At 45.2% G+C, this 13484-nt stretch overlaps 1 protein-coding gene across 3 annotated transcripts in view; it reads left to right on the top strand.

Moving 5' to 3' along the window:
* The window catches only part of ASS1 (argininosuccinate synthase 1), a 215048-nt gene extending 204676 nt beyond the window's left edge, over positions 1-10372 (top strand). For all 3 annotated transcript variants that reach the window (XM_063936716.1, XM_063936715.1, XM_063936717.1), the window contains exons 15-16: positions 7789-7854; positions 10018-10372. In XM_063936716.1, coding sequence (XP_063792786.1) covers positions 7789-7854; positions 10018-10069 — 118 coding nt within the window. In that variant the 3' untranslated portion in view covers positions 10070-10372. The remainder of the gene's footprint in view (positions 1-7788; positions 7855-10017) is intronic.
* The last annotated feature ends 3112 nt before the right edge of the window (positions 10373-13484 follow it).

The following is a 13484-nucleotide window of genomic DNA, read 5'->3' as shown; positions in this document are numbered from 1 at the left end:
ATGTAACTTTATATCTGGAGCAAACCCTGTTGCAACACTGTGGGGAGCAAATACATTTCTTTGTTTTGCATGCAGGGTAAAAACTGGCTGACCGTACGATAACATGGCAGCCATGAGCTCTGTGCTGCTTCAGCCGCCCAATCCCCCTGAGAGCTTTAGCGCTTCTGCCCATAACACGCATCCCAAACGCTGGCCATCCTGCTCCCCTCCCACCTTGACAGCACTGTACATGACGTCTGTCCCTCATTGCAGGAGATGGAGGAGAGCAGGCAGTGGCTATCGGGTAAGCAGGGCGGATTCTGCTTCCCCCACCTAACATCCCGCCCTGTGCGACGCGCTGCCTGCACTACCCTCCGTAATGCCCTGCTGGCTGCTGTAGCATGTAGCCCACAAATGCTGAACGATTTGCATTTGGAAGCGCCCCTCTTAAATCCTATGGGGTATATGCAATTGCGGTCGAATTCCCGAAATTGTCGAATTTCGGGTCATTTTCGACCAAAAAAAAAAATCGCCTATGCAATTCAGTGCTTTCCGACCAAAAAACGGACTTTCAAAATTCGACTTTTTGAAATTCGAATTTTTGCAAATTCGACTTTTCTGCAATGATACAAGTGCTGCAATTCGACCAAAGCATATTCAATTCAAGTTTGGAAATTCGACAGCAGTGCTTTTAGACAGCAAATTCGTCATTTTCAATCCGCCACACTTTGGAGGGTGAAAACAAATAAAAAAAATTTAAACATGTTTTTTTTTGTGTTTTTTTTTTTTGGGAATAGCAGATCTATTTATATTAGAAGGTATTAGGTACTTTTTTTTTTTTTTTTGGAGGCACAAATATTATTTATATATTTTTTAAAATATTATTTTTTTTTATTTTTTTTTTTATTGCTGGAACGGTAAAATCCTAAAAAAAAATGGCGTGGGGTCCCCCCTCCAAAGCATAACCAGCCTCTGGCTCTTCGAGCTGGTCCTGGTTCTAAAAATGCGGGGGAAAAATTGACAGGGGATCCCCCGTATTTTTAAAACCAGCACCGGGCTCTGCGCCTGGTGCTGGTGCCAAAAATACGGGGGACAAAAAGAGTAGGGGTCCCCCGTATTTTTAACACCAGCATCGGGCTCCACTAGCTGGACAGATAATGCCACAGCCGGGGGTCACTTTTATGCCGTGCCCTGCGGCCGTGGCATTAAATATCCAACTAGTCACCCCTGGCCGGGGTACCCTGGGGGAGTGGGGACCCCTTCAATCAAGGGGTCCCCCCCCCCAGCCACCCAAGGGCCAGGGGTGAAGCCCGAGGCTGTCCCCCCCATCCAATGGGCTGCGGATGGGGGGGCTGATAGCCTTTTGTGATAATAAAAAGATATTGTTTTTTCCAGTAGTACTACAAGTCCCAGCAAGCCTCCCCCGCAAGCTGGTACTTGGAGAACCACAAGTACCAGCATGCGGGAGAAAAACGGGCCCGCTGGTACCTGTAGTACTACTGGGGAAAAAATACCCAAATAAAAACAGGACACACACACCGTCGACAGTAAAACTTTATTTCATACGTCGACACACACATACTTACCTATGTTCACACGCCGACATCGGTCCTCTTCTCCATGTAGAATCCACGGATACCTGAAAAGAAAAGATCAATATACTCACCTCAGCCATGGTCCAGAGATAAATCCACGTACTTGGCAAAAAAACAAACCGAACACTCGCTCCATGCCGGACTGAAAGGGGTCCCATGCTGACACATGGGACACCTTTCCACGAATGAGACCTGTCAGTGACAGCTGTCACAGAAAGGTCTCTAAGCCAATCAGGAAGCGCAACTTCGTTGCGCTCACCTGATTGGCTGTGCGCTGTCTGTACTGTGACAGCACATCGCAAAGCCGCTCCATTACTTTCAATGGTGGGAACTTAGCGGCTAGCGGTAAGGTCACCCGCCGGTCAGCGGCTGACCGGCGGGTGACCCCACCGCTACCCGCAAAGTTCCCACCATTGAAAGTAATGGAGCGGCTTTGCGATGTGCTGTCACAGTACAGACAGCGCACAGCCAATCAGGTGAGCGCCACGGAAGTAGCGCTTCCTGATTGGCTGAAGGGACTTCAGTGACAGGAGTCACGTGATGTCCCGGCATTCGGGAGAAAGGGGTCTGATGTGAAAGCATTGGACCCCTTTCTAGTCCGGTATGGAGCGGGTATTTGCGTTTTCTTTTTTTTTTACAAGTACGTGGATTTATCTCTGGACGCTGGAAGGTGAGTATCATTTTTTCACAGGTACCCTCGGATCGTCGGAGACCGTGGCAGTCGGCGTGTCAACATAGGTAAGTATGTGTGTGTCGGTAGTGTGTAATAAAGTTTTACTGTCACGGTGTGTGTGTCCTGTTTTTTTTGGGGTATTTTTTCCCCAGTAGTACTACAGGTACCAGCGGGCCCGTTTTTCTCCCGCATGCTGGTACTTGTGGTTCTCCAAGTACCAGCTTGCGGGGGAGGCTTGCTGGGACTTGTAGTACTACTGGAAAAAACAAATATCTTTTTATTATCACAAAAGGCTATCAGCCCCCCCATCCGCAGCCCATTGGATGGGGGGGACAGCCTCGGGCTTCACCCCTGGCCCTTGGGTGGCTGGGGGGGGGGACCCCTTGATTGAAGGGGTCCCCACTCCCCCAGGGTACCCCGGCCAGGGGTGACTAGTTGGATATTTAATGCCACGGCCGCAGGGCACGGCATAAAAGTGACCCCCGGCTGTGACATTATCTGTCCAGCTAGTGGAGCCCGATGCTGGTGTTAAAAATACGGGGGACCCCTACGCTTTTTGTCCCCCGTATTTTTGGCACCAGCACCAGGCGCAGAGCCCGGTGCTGGTTTTAAAAATACGGGGGATCCCTGGCCAATTTTTCCCCGGATTTTTAGAACCAGGACCAGCTCGATGAGCCCGAGGCTGGTTATGCTTTGGAGGGGGGACCCCACGCCATTTTTTTTTTCCGGGTTTTTCCCGTTTTTTACCGTTTTTTAAAATCGCGGCAAAATCCGCCAAATCGGCCGATTTTCGCCCGCGACTCTGGCGAATCCGTTTTTCATTGAATATGGTGAATTCCGGAAGCCACCTTCCGGAATTCACCTGGCGAATTTAGTCGAATTAAAAAACAGCGAAAAATTGCCGCGATTCGCCGTGACTTGCATATACCCCTATGTCTCTGCACAGTGTACTTATGCCCCATATACAGGCTGTAACTGCTGTATAAAATATCCATGGGAATACATTAATACATAAAACCCAACCTCCCCAACCAATATAACTGTGGTTGTCGCTTACCCAGAATCCTTTGCTCTGGGCGTTACTCACACCCACATACACCATCTGATTTCTGTATTCAGAATTTTGAATCAGAGAGGTACAGTGTGAGATTGCCGTAGGCAGCTGATTGGATGATGACTGTGTATTGCCTTAGATAACCTTACCCTATACTGCTCATTCATATTTCTCAGGCTGTTACACCTACCCCCTTCTCTTGTAGTGTAGCCCCCACTGTATGCATGGTCAGCTGCACGCTACCACTTCTCTTGTACTTGATGCAGTTCCCCAGATTTGTAGCTCTTAACACGTTCCATCATTTTTGAGTTGCAGTGTCTATGTCCAGCAGTAGATCACTTGGCTAGCAAAAAAAAAGTGTAGATGCAAATTGATTTCTGTTTATTACTTGTAAAGGGAGGGAGAACTCCTATTATCCCCCAACCACGCACCCCCACCCACCACCACAGTCCATGGGTGAACCCACCCTCCCTCCTTCCTCCCGTGTGTTCCAAATCAGCAGCTTCTCAAACCACCTCCACCCCCCTCATTATGTCACTCTCTCTCTTGGAGGTTCTATGAATAAAGTCAAAAGAAGAAGAAAAAAAAACCCTAAAGTGAGCGCGATCAGGAGAGAGCCGGCTTTTATACTCACCGTGTCTCCAACCATTTGCCTTTCTTCTTTTTGACTTCTGCATTTCTGCTTTGAAAGCTTTTGAATGACAGCATAACGGGAAGCAGGGGGAGCGAGCGAGCTGCTGCAACTAACACAGGGTGGAAATGCCTTCGCACAGTGGGTATAAAGTAACGTAATTATAGAGCAGGTCAGAGTCACTTCAATGAGCAAAAATAAAAGCCACCGGTTTTCTTCACTGTCTCTCTTTCCTTCATACTTTAGTTTCACGTCAAGGGAGGTAAAATCATTCTCAAGTCGTGTGGTTTTTTTTTTCTCCCACAATTTAAAGATGGTGGTAATTTTATATTGGGAGGGGTAGTAGATGCTGGTAGGGCCAGGCGGCGGTTTGGCTTTACAATCCCCCTGTTTCAATCTCTCCGTAATAGTTAGTTCGATATTAACAGCAAGCAGGGAGCACGCAACGACTGATGGGGACTGGAGCGGGGACAGGGAATGCAGGAGAACTGCTTATAGGGGATAAGGAATGCAACTGGGAGAAATTCACAGACATAACACTGAGCAGTATTGAGTGGTATGATAGTAACTAAAGACGTTTATGTGAAACAAGGCTCAGGGCATGGAAAAAATTCCACCTTATTGCCAAATTGGTTTTGCCAGCCAACATACTTTGTTAGTTTCTTCTGTATAACGTCCTGTTATTATAATATATTCTACATACAGAAGAAATACAATAAGAAGATTATCATTGTAAACAGCTGGTTATACCCTTTGGTTTGAACCAGTATTCAAATATTTCTCAATTTATAAAAAATGGAACTATTTTTCCAGTGTATACGTTTTCCACCAGCCAAACCGCAGGTTTTGGCAGGGAATTGAACCTATGAACTTAGGGCTTAATTCAGACCTGATCGCTAGGCTGCGTTTTCTCACACGTGAAGTTAGGTTACCCTGGGTACTTAGGCGCCTTAAGTATGTGATGCTCCAACAAGCTGCGGCCTCAAAAACGGGGAAGTCACCCCCACAAAGATTGAGGCTGCGCTGGATTTGAGAAATATAACAACAATGATCTAAATGTAATAATAACAATTTTTAATAATAAGGGTATGAATCTAAAATAGTGTGATGATTACACCATATACATGCAACATGATACAATTTAAAAGCATACTGTTTGATGAACAATGCGTTATTAGGGTTACCCAAGTTGTCAGGAATTGAAGAGGGTTGAAAAATTGGAATGTCCGTTCCTAAATAGTCCCCCAATGATAGTGTCCAGTACCAGCAGATTTAGGAGATAAGCAATGTCCGATGTGTTAGTAGATTACCGTTAGAGGTTGTGATGCTCCAGATTTATAGGTGGTTAGCTCCTCCTGCATTACGGTGGAAAGATGTCATCGGTTCAGCTTGCTATTTGAGTCCTCCGTAGGCAAATAGTGATCTGGATTTGGATGGGGGTGGTTCGGTCTTTCAACAATAAGTTCCTGGCTTCGGTCCCTGTGCAACTGACGCGTTTCGCTGCTGTCAGCTAGCAGCTTTTTCAATTCCTGACAACTTGGGTAACCCTAATAACGCATTGTTCATCAAACAGTATGCTTTTAAATTTTATCATGTTGCATGTATATGGTGTAATCATCACACTATTTTAGATTAATACCCTTATTAAAAATTGTTATTACATTTAGATCATTGTTGTTATATATCTCAAATCCAGCGCAGCCTCCATCTTTGTTTTTTGCGTTTTCTCACAGCCTGCAATCAGGTCCGAACTGCGCATGCGTATGCACTGCAATGCGCAGGCGCGTCAGACGACTGCACCGGGCATTGGTACATAGCGACGGGATGGTGCGAAAAAAGCGATCGCATGAGCGATTGCAAGGAGATTGACAGGAAGAGGGCATTTGTGGGTGGCAACTGACCGTTTTTAGGAAGTGTCTGGAAAAACGCAGGCGTGTCCAAGCGTTGGAAGGGAGGGTGTCTGACGTCAATTCCAGTCCCGGACAGGCTGAAGTGATCGCAGTGTCTGAGTAAGTTCTGGGCTGTGCAGAGACTGCACAAAATCACTTTGTACAGCTCTGCTACACATGTGTTCTCACACTTGCACAGCTATAATACACTCCCCCAGTAGGCGGCGACTATCTGATCGCAGGGCTGCAAAAATCGCTGTCCAGCAATCAGGTCTGAATTAGGCCTTTAGAATTGTGAGACAGCCATGCTAACTACAGCACCACTGTGTTGCCTCTCAAGTAATATAGGTTCCACAAGAAAGATAAATTAAATTTCCAGGCCACCTACAGTTATTTAGCTTATCTGTAAGTGCCTTGAGTCCTATTGGAGAATGAGTGCTAAATAAATACAATTATTATAAATTAGTGATAGTATATATTTTAGCAGAATGGTAATTGCTGGAGTTTACAATCCAGTTTACTACAGCAGGGAAACACACACACACACACACACACACACACACACACACTCACACACACTCACACCCTCTCACACAATGGAGGTCATTGCCAAGATGCAGAGCAAAACCATGTTAGATGCTTCTGTAGGCTTTGATTTGCAAAAGTGTGAAGAGCACTGCGGAAATATGATTTTATTTTGCAGACCAAGATTTTAGAGAGGTGTAAAGCATACATAGAGCATTCTTGCTATGCGGAATTGCACACTGTCATTTCCAAAGGAACTTAAACTTGGCAAACATTTTAAGCGAGCACAGATCAGGTTTTTCTTATATCTTTTCTGGGACACATTCTGCATCTCTTGGATGCACTTATGCAGAGAAGACCATTTCTAAGCACACTTTGTCCAATGGAAGGAAAAAAAGTTTCAAACAATGTGCCACATGTTCTGAAGACACGACCAATAATCTCTTGTTCCCATAGCTTATTTCTGACATAAATTCAGATAAAACACTCAGTCTTTTAGAAGAAAGAAGTGGTTCGACAATGGAAGGAAGTTGGACAGTGATGCAATTATTACACTCTAGCACGGCATTCCTCTTCAGATTTTTCTTTCTCCCTCCAAATCTTCGTATACTTCTACTTTGAGGAGGTATTTCCAGAGAGCAGAGAGAGTAGGCTCACACCTGGATGGTAGCTTGGTGAGCCATCTGATAGCATCTTGTAGATGTATACTGTATGTGGATGTTGCAGCTTTGCCATCCACTTGTTATACAGGAAGTGCCTCTGCAACCATTGTTTAGCATGACTGCCGCTAGTAAAGACACACTTCTGCAGTTCTTCAGTATCCTGTGGTGATTTGCACAAAGAACACTTTACATATCTATGCAAAGCCCAGGTCTTTTTGGTGTCTGTACAGTGCCCTTTTTTTTGCAGTCCAACCCAAGATCCAAGTGGGCAGAAGGTGCAGTTGCATTGAGACTGGGGGCATAAATCCAGACCTGTCTTGATCAAGCTCTATTTTAATCCAGCAAAGCAAAGGACAGCATATTCACTGCTTTTCCCATGTATCCTCAAATTATTTTCTGTCAGAATGCATTTATTAACAATAAAATGGTTGATCACTGTCGCCAGTGTTTATGCTTACTATTACCACCCTTTACAAACAAAATACCATGGTAGATGCCATGTAATTGTTAATATGGTCAAGTACTACGGTATTCCTGGGCCTTTTTTTTATTTTTTATACTTACACACAGTTGTGGGCTGAACCAGTATTATTAGACTGGGAACTAAAGGCTTCACCAGAGGCACTTTATGATACTATGGACTCTTACGTATATTGGTGTAGCCCACAAAATGTCTGTCTCCAAAAATGGCCTCCACAATGTGAAGATGATGGGTACACTCTAGATATTACTGTTTTTGTATAAGCAATTTCTCTGCTCCATTTTGTCTTCCATGTACAGCATGGACAAGCAGGGGGATTATGATCCCAGTGACGCATCTGGATTCATCAAGATCAACGCTGTAAGGTGAGGTGTACTCCGTACTACCTGGAAGGCCTCGGAGGTCTAGGTGTCTAAGCAGCATAGTTGGTTGCACTTATAGGCCCTACACACTGGCCGATTTTTTGAAAGATATGAACGATCTCGTTCATAAATGAACGAGAACTTGTTCATATCTTTCAGTGTGGAGGCTCCAGCGATGAACGATGCGCGGTCCCGCGCTCGTTCATCGCTGGTCCCCCGTCGGCTGTGCATGCAGGCCAATATGGACGATCTCGTCCATATTTGCCTGCAGTTCTATGGAGCCGCGTGACGGGGGGAGTGAAGAAACTTCACTCCCCCCGTCACTGCCCCCCCGCCGCCGGGTCGCTCGTCGGCCGTATCCGCCGTCGGGCAGCTCGGCGGCGGGTCGGCCAGTGTGTAGGGCCTCTTAGATATTCTGTAACCAAAATGGCAGCCATCCTTAGACAGTCAAATTGTTATTAGTACACTATAAACTGTAACAGACAGATATTGGGGTCTATTCACGAAGCAGTGAAAAGAGTGGAGAAAAGGACCAGTAGAAAAGTTGCCCATGGTAACCAACCTGCTTTGAAGGAAGCCTTTATCAAGTACATTCTATAAACTATAAGGGAGATGCTGATTGGTTGTCATGGGCAACTTCTCCACTGGTCTGTTCTCCACTGCTTCACGAATAAACCCCATTGTCACTGTATTGAATTTGGAGCTGGAAATCTTTAGGCTGCGTCTGGCTGGGCACTTTGGGGGAGATATAGTAAGCCTTGAAAAGTGACAAAGTGGAGAGTGATAAAGTAACAGCCAATCAGATCCTAACTGCCATGTTACAGGCTGTGTTTGAAAAATGTCAGGAGCTGATTGGTTGGTACTTTATCACTCTCCACTTTATCTCTCTCCAAGGCTTAGCACATCTGTCCCTTTGTTTGTAACATATCTAAATCTCAGAAATTTATCAAAGCTTGAAGAGAAATAATGGAGAAGCTGCTCATACCAACCATCTACAGTAACTGTCATTTTACAGGCTGTGCTAGAAAAATGAAATTTAGAAGCTGACGGGCAGCTTCTCCACATTATATCTCTTCAAGATTTGATAAATCTCCCCCTGGGATTGTAAAGAAAGAGGTCATAGACAAATATGAATAGTTTTCTGTGGAATATGCCAGGTAAAGGCTCGTAAATATAAAGACCCAGATGGGGCAAAATTAGAAAAACATAATTTTATTCTGGTCATACCCTTTACCTCTGTGTCATAATTTCCCAGAATTCATATTTCACATCTGGAGTAATAGGGTTAGTGCAGAGTTTCTATTGCAGTCCAAATTTTATGAACATCCCTGCTTGAGTCCAAATGGTTAAATAAAATTGAGGTACTAATTAAGTCACCTGTGCGCAAGCATGGAAATCCTTAAAACCTGGCTTGTAAAGGCAGAGTTTGGGGAAACTATAGGTTAGTGTCTGTTTTCATGGTAACACACTGGGAAGACTTTACCTCACACTTGAGGGCTGACCTTTAAAAAAAAAAAAAAAAAAAAAGAGAATGGGAGCCCTACACAAACAGGATAAACATTCATGATATCCTGGGTGCAGCTGGCTTTCTCAAATAAGGACATCCCAACAATCTGCCCTGCAAGAGGCCCTCAAGTGAAATACAGAACAAACATACCAGTATTAAATAATTGGATTTTAATTGCCATAAATCCTTTATCACTGCTCCGCAGGCTGCAAAGAGTCCCTTGTTAGCACTGATTTTGCTCTGCAACGTATTGGGTTGAACCTTTGAAACTGTGTTTTCACTTTTCAATCAGCTTTTACTTTTGTTGACAGTGTCTTGTACCTGTTCTGTCAGTGCCTCTTTTTATAAATACCTCACATGCTTCTTCAGCATTAACATAAAAGGCTTTTTTCCGCTTTAATTGGCTTTATTCAAAGCTGTTGAATCACCAGTGATCTGCCATCACCCTTCTGTCTTCTAAGGCATTTATGAGGGAGGGGAAAAATAAAACCACATCATTCTAGCATTATTTTTAATAAGTGGCTCTTTGACTTTATTAACAAATGAGGTTGACCTTGTGACTACTTTCCATTCCTGAAATTGATTTGCATGAATGAGGCCGCCCTTTGCTAATTTACTTTCCCCCCCCCCCAACTCCTTGTTTTCCGTCTGGTTTACAGGTTAAAAGAATATCACCGTTTGCAAAAGAAGGTCACAGCTCAAAGAAAATGAAAAAACGGGGCGAAAACACAAAGACGCAATAGAAGACCTCCATTCTGTGCGCATTTTATTCACCACCCTCTCACTGCTTCCCCACACTCATTGATTGGTTTGTGTTATCATTACAGATCTTTTGTGCAGTAAATCACAGGTTACGGAAGTCTGTCTCTGGCTTTCTCAGTCCTGTGGAATGGCAATTACAGGGATTTGTATAGTTTAATGGGTTAAACTTGCTGTTAATACATAGATATGAAAGGAAATCATTGCAGTAGAGCTTATAAAAAAATAAAAAAATAAAACATGTCCTCACCATAAGTAGTGGGTCTTATTCTGTTAATGTGCTGTATGTGTGCAAATGTCTAGGTGTTGCAGGAGGGAAAAGGAGCAGAAGAGAAAGATGTAGAAAATAATTATATACATTCATATGGCAAATGTAAAAGATGGATAATTTAAAGGACGAAACTCACAAACCGTTTTCTAGGCGTTGTCACAAACAAGCCCCAGACTGGATAACACCCTGAATGGCTGCTTGCGCTTTTACCTCAGAATTGAGAAAAAAGTAGATCATAGTGTAGTATTATAAACAAAAAATATTTTTTTTTTATAATGCCTGTTCATAGAAATATAGTTAAAAGGCCTAAATGAGATCTGACCAGAGAACATCTGGTCATGTGGGTCATACACCAATCAGTAAGTCCAAATAAATGTCAAGTAGAACAGTGGACCTGATTCAGATCCCGTTGGATCTGAGGCACATAGCGCAAAGTATCGATGGGTGGTAGCTTGAGCATGCGCCGGGACTGTACTGCGCATGTGCAGTACGGGTCCTGCAACGTTGGATGCACCATGGCTGCAGACGTCAGTAGAATGGCACTCTGCAGCCATTTGGGGGTGGCGATGGCCTCTGTGTCCCAAAACGGAGGCGTGTCATTGCCATTGTGGGGGAGTACCAAGGCCAGGACTTCCTCGCCTCTTTGTAGTAACTGAGGCGGCCAGCTTGCAGGACCCATAAGTCAGTCAATGGTGGCGCAGGTGATCTGATGCTGCATTCAGTGACGTGCGGTGGGGTGAGGCAGAGCCTTTCCTGTTATACCACCATATATGCCAGAGTTATGACTTTATAAAATATATTAAAAATACAAAGAATATATTAGAAATATCTTCTTTGTATTATTGTATTCATTTTTATAGTCAAAATTCTGGAGTAAGAAGTCTATAGCAGGTGATGCAGTGCCTCCCCTGCCTATCTTTTCCGCACAACTCGGCAAATGTCCAGCAATATATACTGCAGCACCTGTGTGTAATGCCCACATGAATCCGTTGGCTCATATATTGTGTGTAAATCTGGCTCTGGTACTAGCCAGTGCCTCCTGAGCTATGTACCTCACCGCACGTCACTGGCTGCATCCTAATACATGCAGGAGGCATCTACTTATATTAAACGCTTCCTGCTGCATTACCAGATCAGACCTCACTCTAACCACATCTGAATCAGACTAAGTGTCACCAGGCTGCTGCTGAGACTGTTCTACTGGAAATTTCTGGGGAGGACACTGTTTCACCAAAATTCTTCCAGACTCCTCTGACTCCGCTCCCAGAGGTCATTTCTTCACGTTTGGTGGAATTGTCCAAGACTCGGATTCAGGAGTCATGTTCTTAATGTAATATTCTCAATCCTAGGACAACATTCCCATGGACATTCTTTCTATTGCCCCTTGGAACTTCAACAGCCTATTGTAACCACAACAACTTGATATGGAACATAATTTCTGTTGCTGTAGATAAGGATCCATGTTCTCTCACTGAAGGAGCTAGGTGAATTTAATGGTAGCAGTTGCTGCCTTTTTTAAGGAACCTCTCATGATAACTTTGAAATAAAGGTGGTCCTGTTTTGGAGCAGGTTATACCCAGGGCTATTGAAAGGTTAAAGGTACTGGAGGGTGTGGCTGAAACTGAGAGGTATAGCCACGCCCTGTTAAAAAAACCAAATCTACAACCTATAAAATGCTATGCACTGCACTCAGCCGCTAAGCCCCTTCAATAATAATCCGTATCTGCCCCCCTCTCAGCGCCCCTGATTCTACCGCATTGAACTTTTTAGGTAAATGCAGGGGGGTTCTGGTTGCCAGGCAACTTCCCTCCTATTGGCCAGCGTCTCAAATGATGACTGCAATAGGATATACTAGAGCTGCCGCCACAACATGCAGTTTAAGGGACAGAGCGGAGCTGCTGCACATGCCCAGTCGTAGGAGCTTCTTCTACCAAGTTTGCTGTGTGTGGATCTGAGTGCAGTGGATCTGAGTGCAGTAGCTGCCAGGAAGAACAGACCGGCGCCTTAACATAAGGTGGAATAATGTATGCCAAGAAAGTTCAGTTCTGTCTCTACTGCAGTGTTTCCCAACCTCGGTCCTCAAGGCACACTAACAGTGCAGGTTTCTCTAACGTCCTAAGTGGATGCTGGGGACTCCGTAAGGACCATGGGGAACAGCGGCTCCGCAGGAGACTGGGCACAAAAGTAAAAGCTTTAGGACTACCTCGTGTGCACTGGCTCCTCCCCCCATGACCCTCCTCCAAGCCTCAGTTAGATTTTTGTGCCCGAACGAGAAGGGTGCACACTAGGTGGCTCTCCTGAGCTGCTTAGTGAAAAGTTTAGTTTTAGGTTTTTTATTTTCAGTGAGACCTGCTGGCAACAGGCTCACTGCACCGAGGGACTAAGGGGAGAAGAAGCGAACTCACCTGCGTGCAGAGTGGATTGGGCTTCTTAGGCTACTGGACATTAGCTCCAGAGGGACGATCACAGGCCCAGCCATGGATGGGTCCCAGAGCCGCGCCGCCGGCCCCCTTACAGAGCCAGAAGACTGAAGAGGTCCGGGAAATCGGCGGCAGAAGATGTCCTGTCTTCAATAAGGTAGCGCACAGCACCGCAGCTGTGCGCCATTGCTCTCAGCACACTTCACACTCCGGTCACTGAGGGTGCAGGGCGCTGGGGGGGGGGGCGCCCTGAGACGCAATAAAAACACCTTAGATGGCTAAAAATACATCACATATAGCTCCTGGGCTATATGGATGCATTTAACCCCTGCCAGTTTTTCCTTAAAAAAGCGGGAGAAAGGCCGCCGAGAAGGGGGCGGAGCCTATCTCCTCAGCACACAAGCGCCATTTTCCCTCACAGCTCCGTTGGAGGGAAGCTCCCTGACTCTCCCCTGCAGTCCTGCACTACAGAAACAGGGTAAAACAAGAGAGGGGGGGGCACTAAATTTGGCAGATTAATAATACAGCAGCTATATAAGGGAAAAACACTTATATAAGGTTATCCCTGTATATATATAGCGCTCTGGTGTGTGCTGGCAAACTCTCCCTCTGTCTCCCCAAAGGGCTAGTGGGGTCCTGTCCTCTATCAGAGCATTCCCTGTGTGTGTGCTGTGTG

Source organism: Pseudophryne corroboree, chromosome 8 (genome assembly GCF_028390025.1).
Source record: "Pseudophryne corroboree isolate aPseCor3 chromosome 8, aPseCor3.hap2, whole genome shotgun sequence".
Taxonomy (NCBI): Eukaryota; Metazoa; Chordata; class Amphibia; order Anura; family Myobatrachidae; genus Pseudophryne; species Pseudophryne corroboree.
The sequence above is the reverse complement of the archived record's forward strand: the minus strand, read 5'-3'. Positions and strand labels throughout refer to the sequence as shown.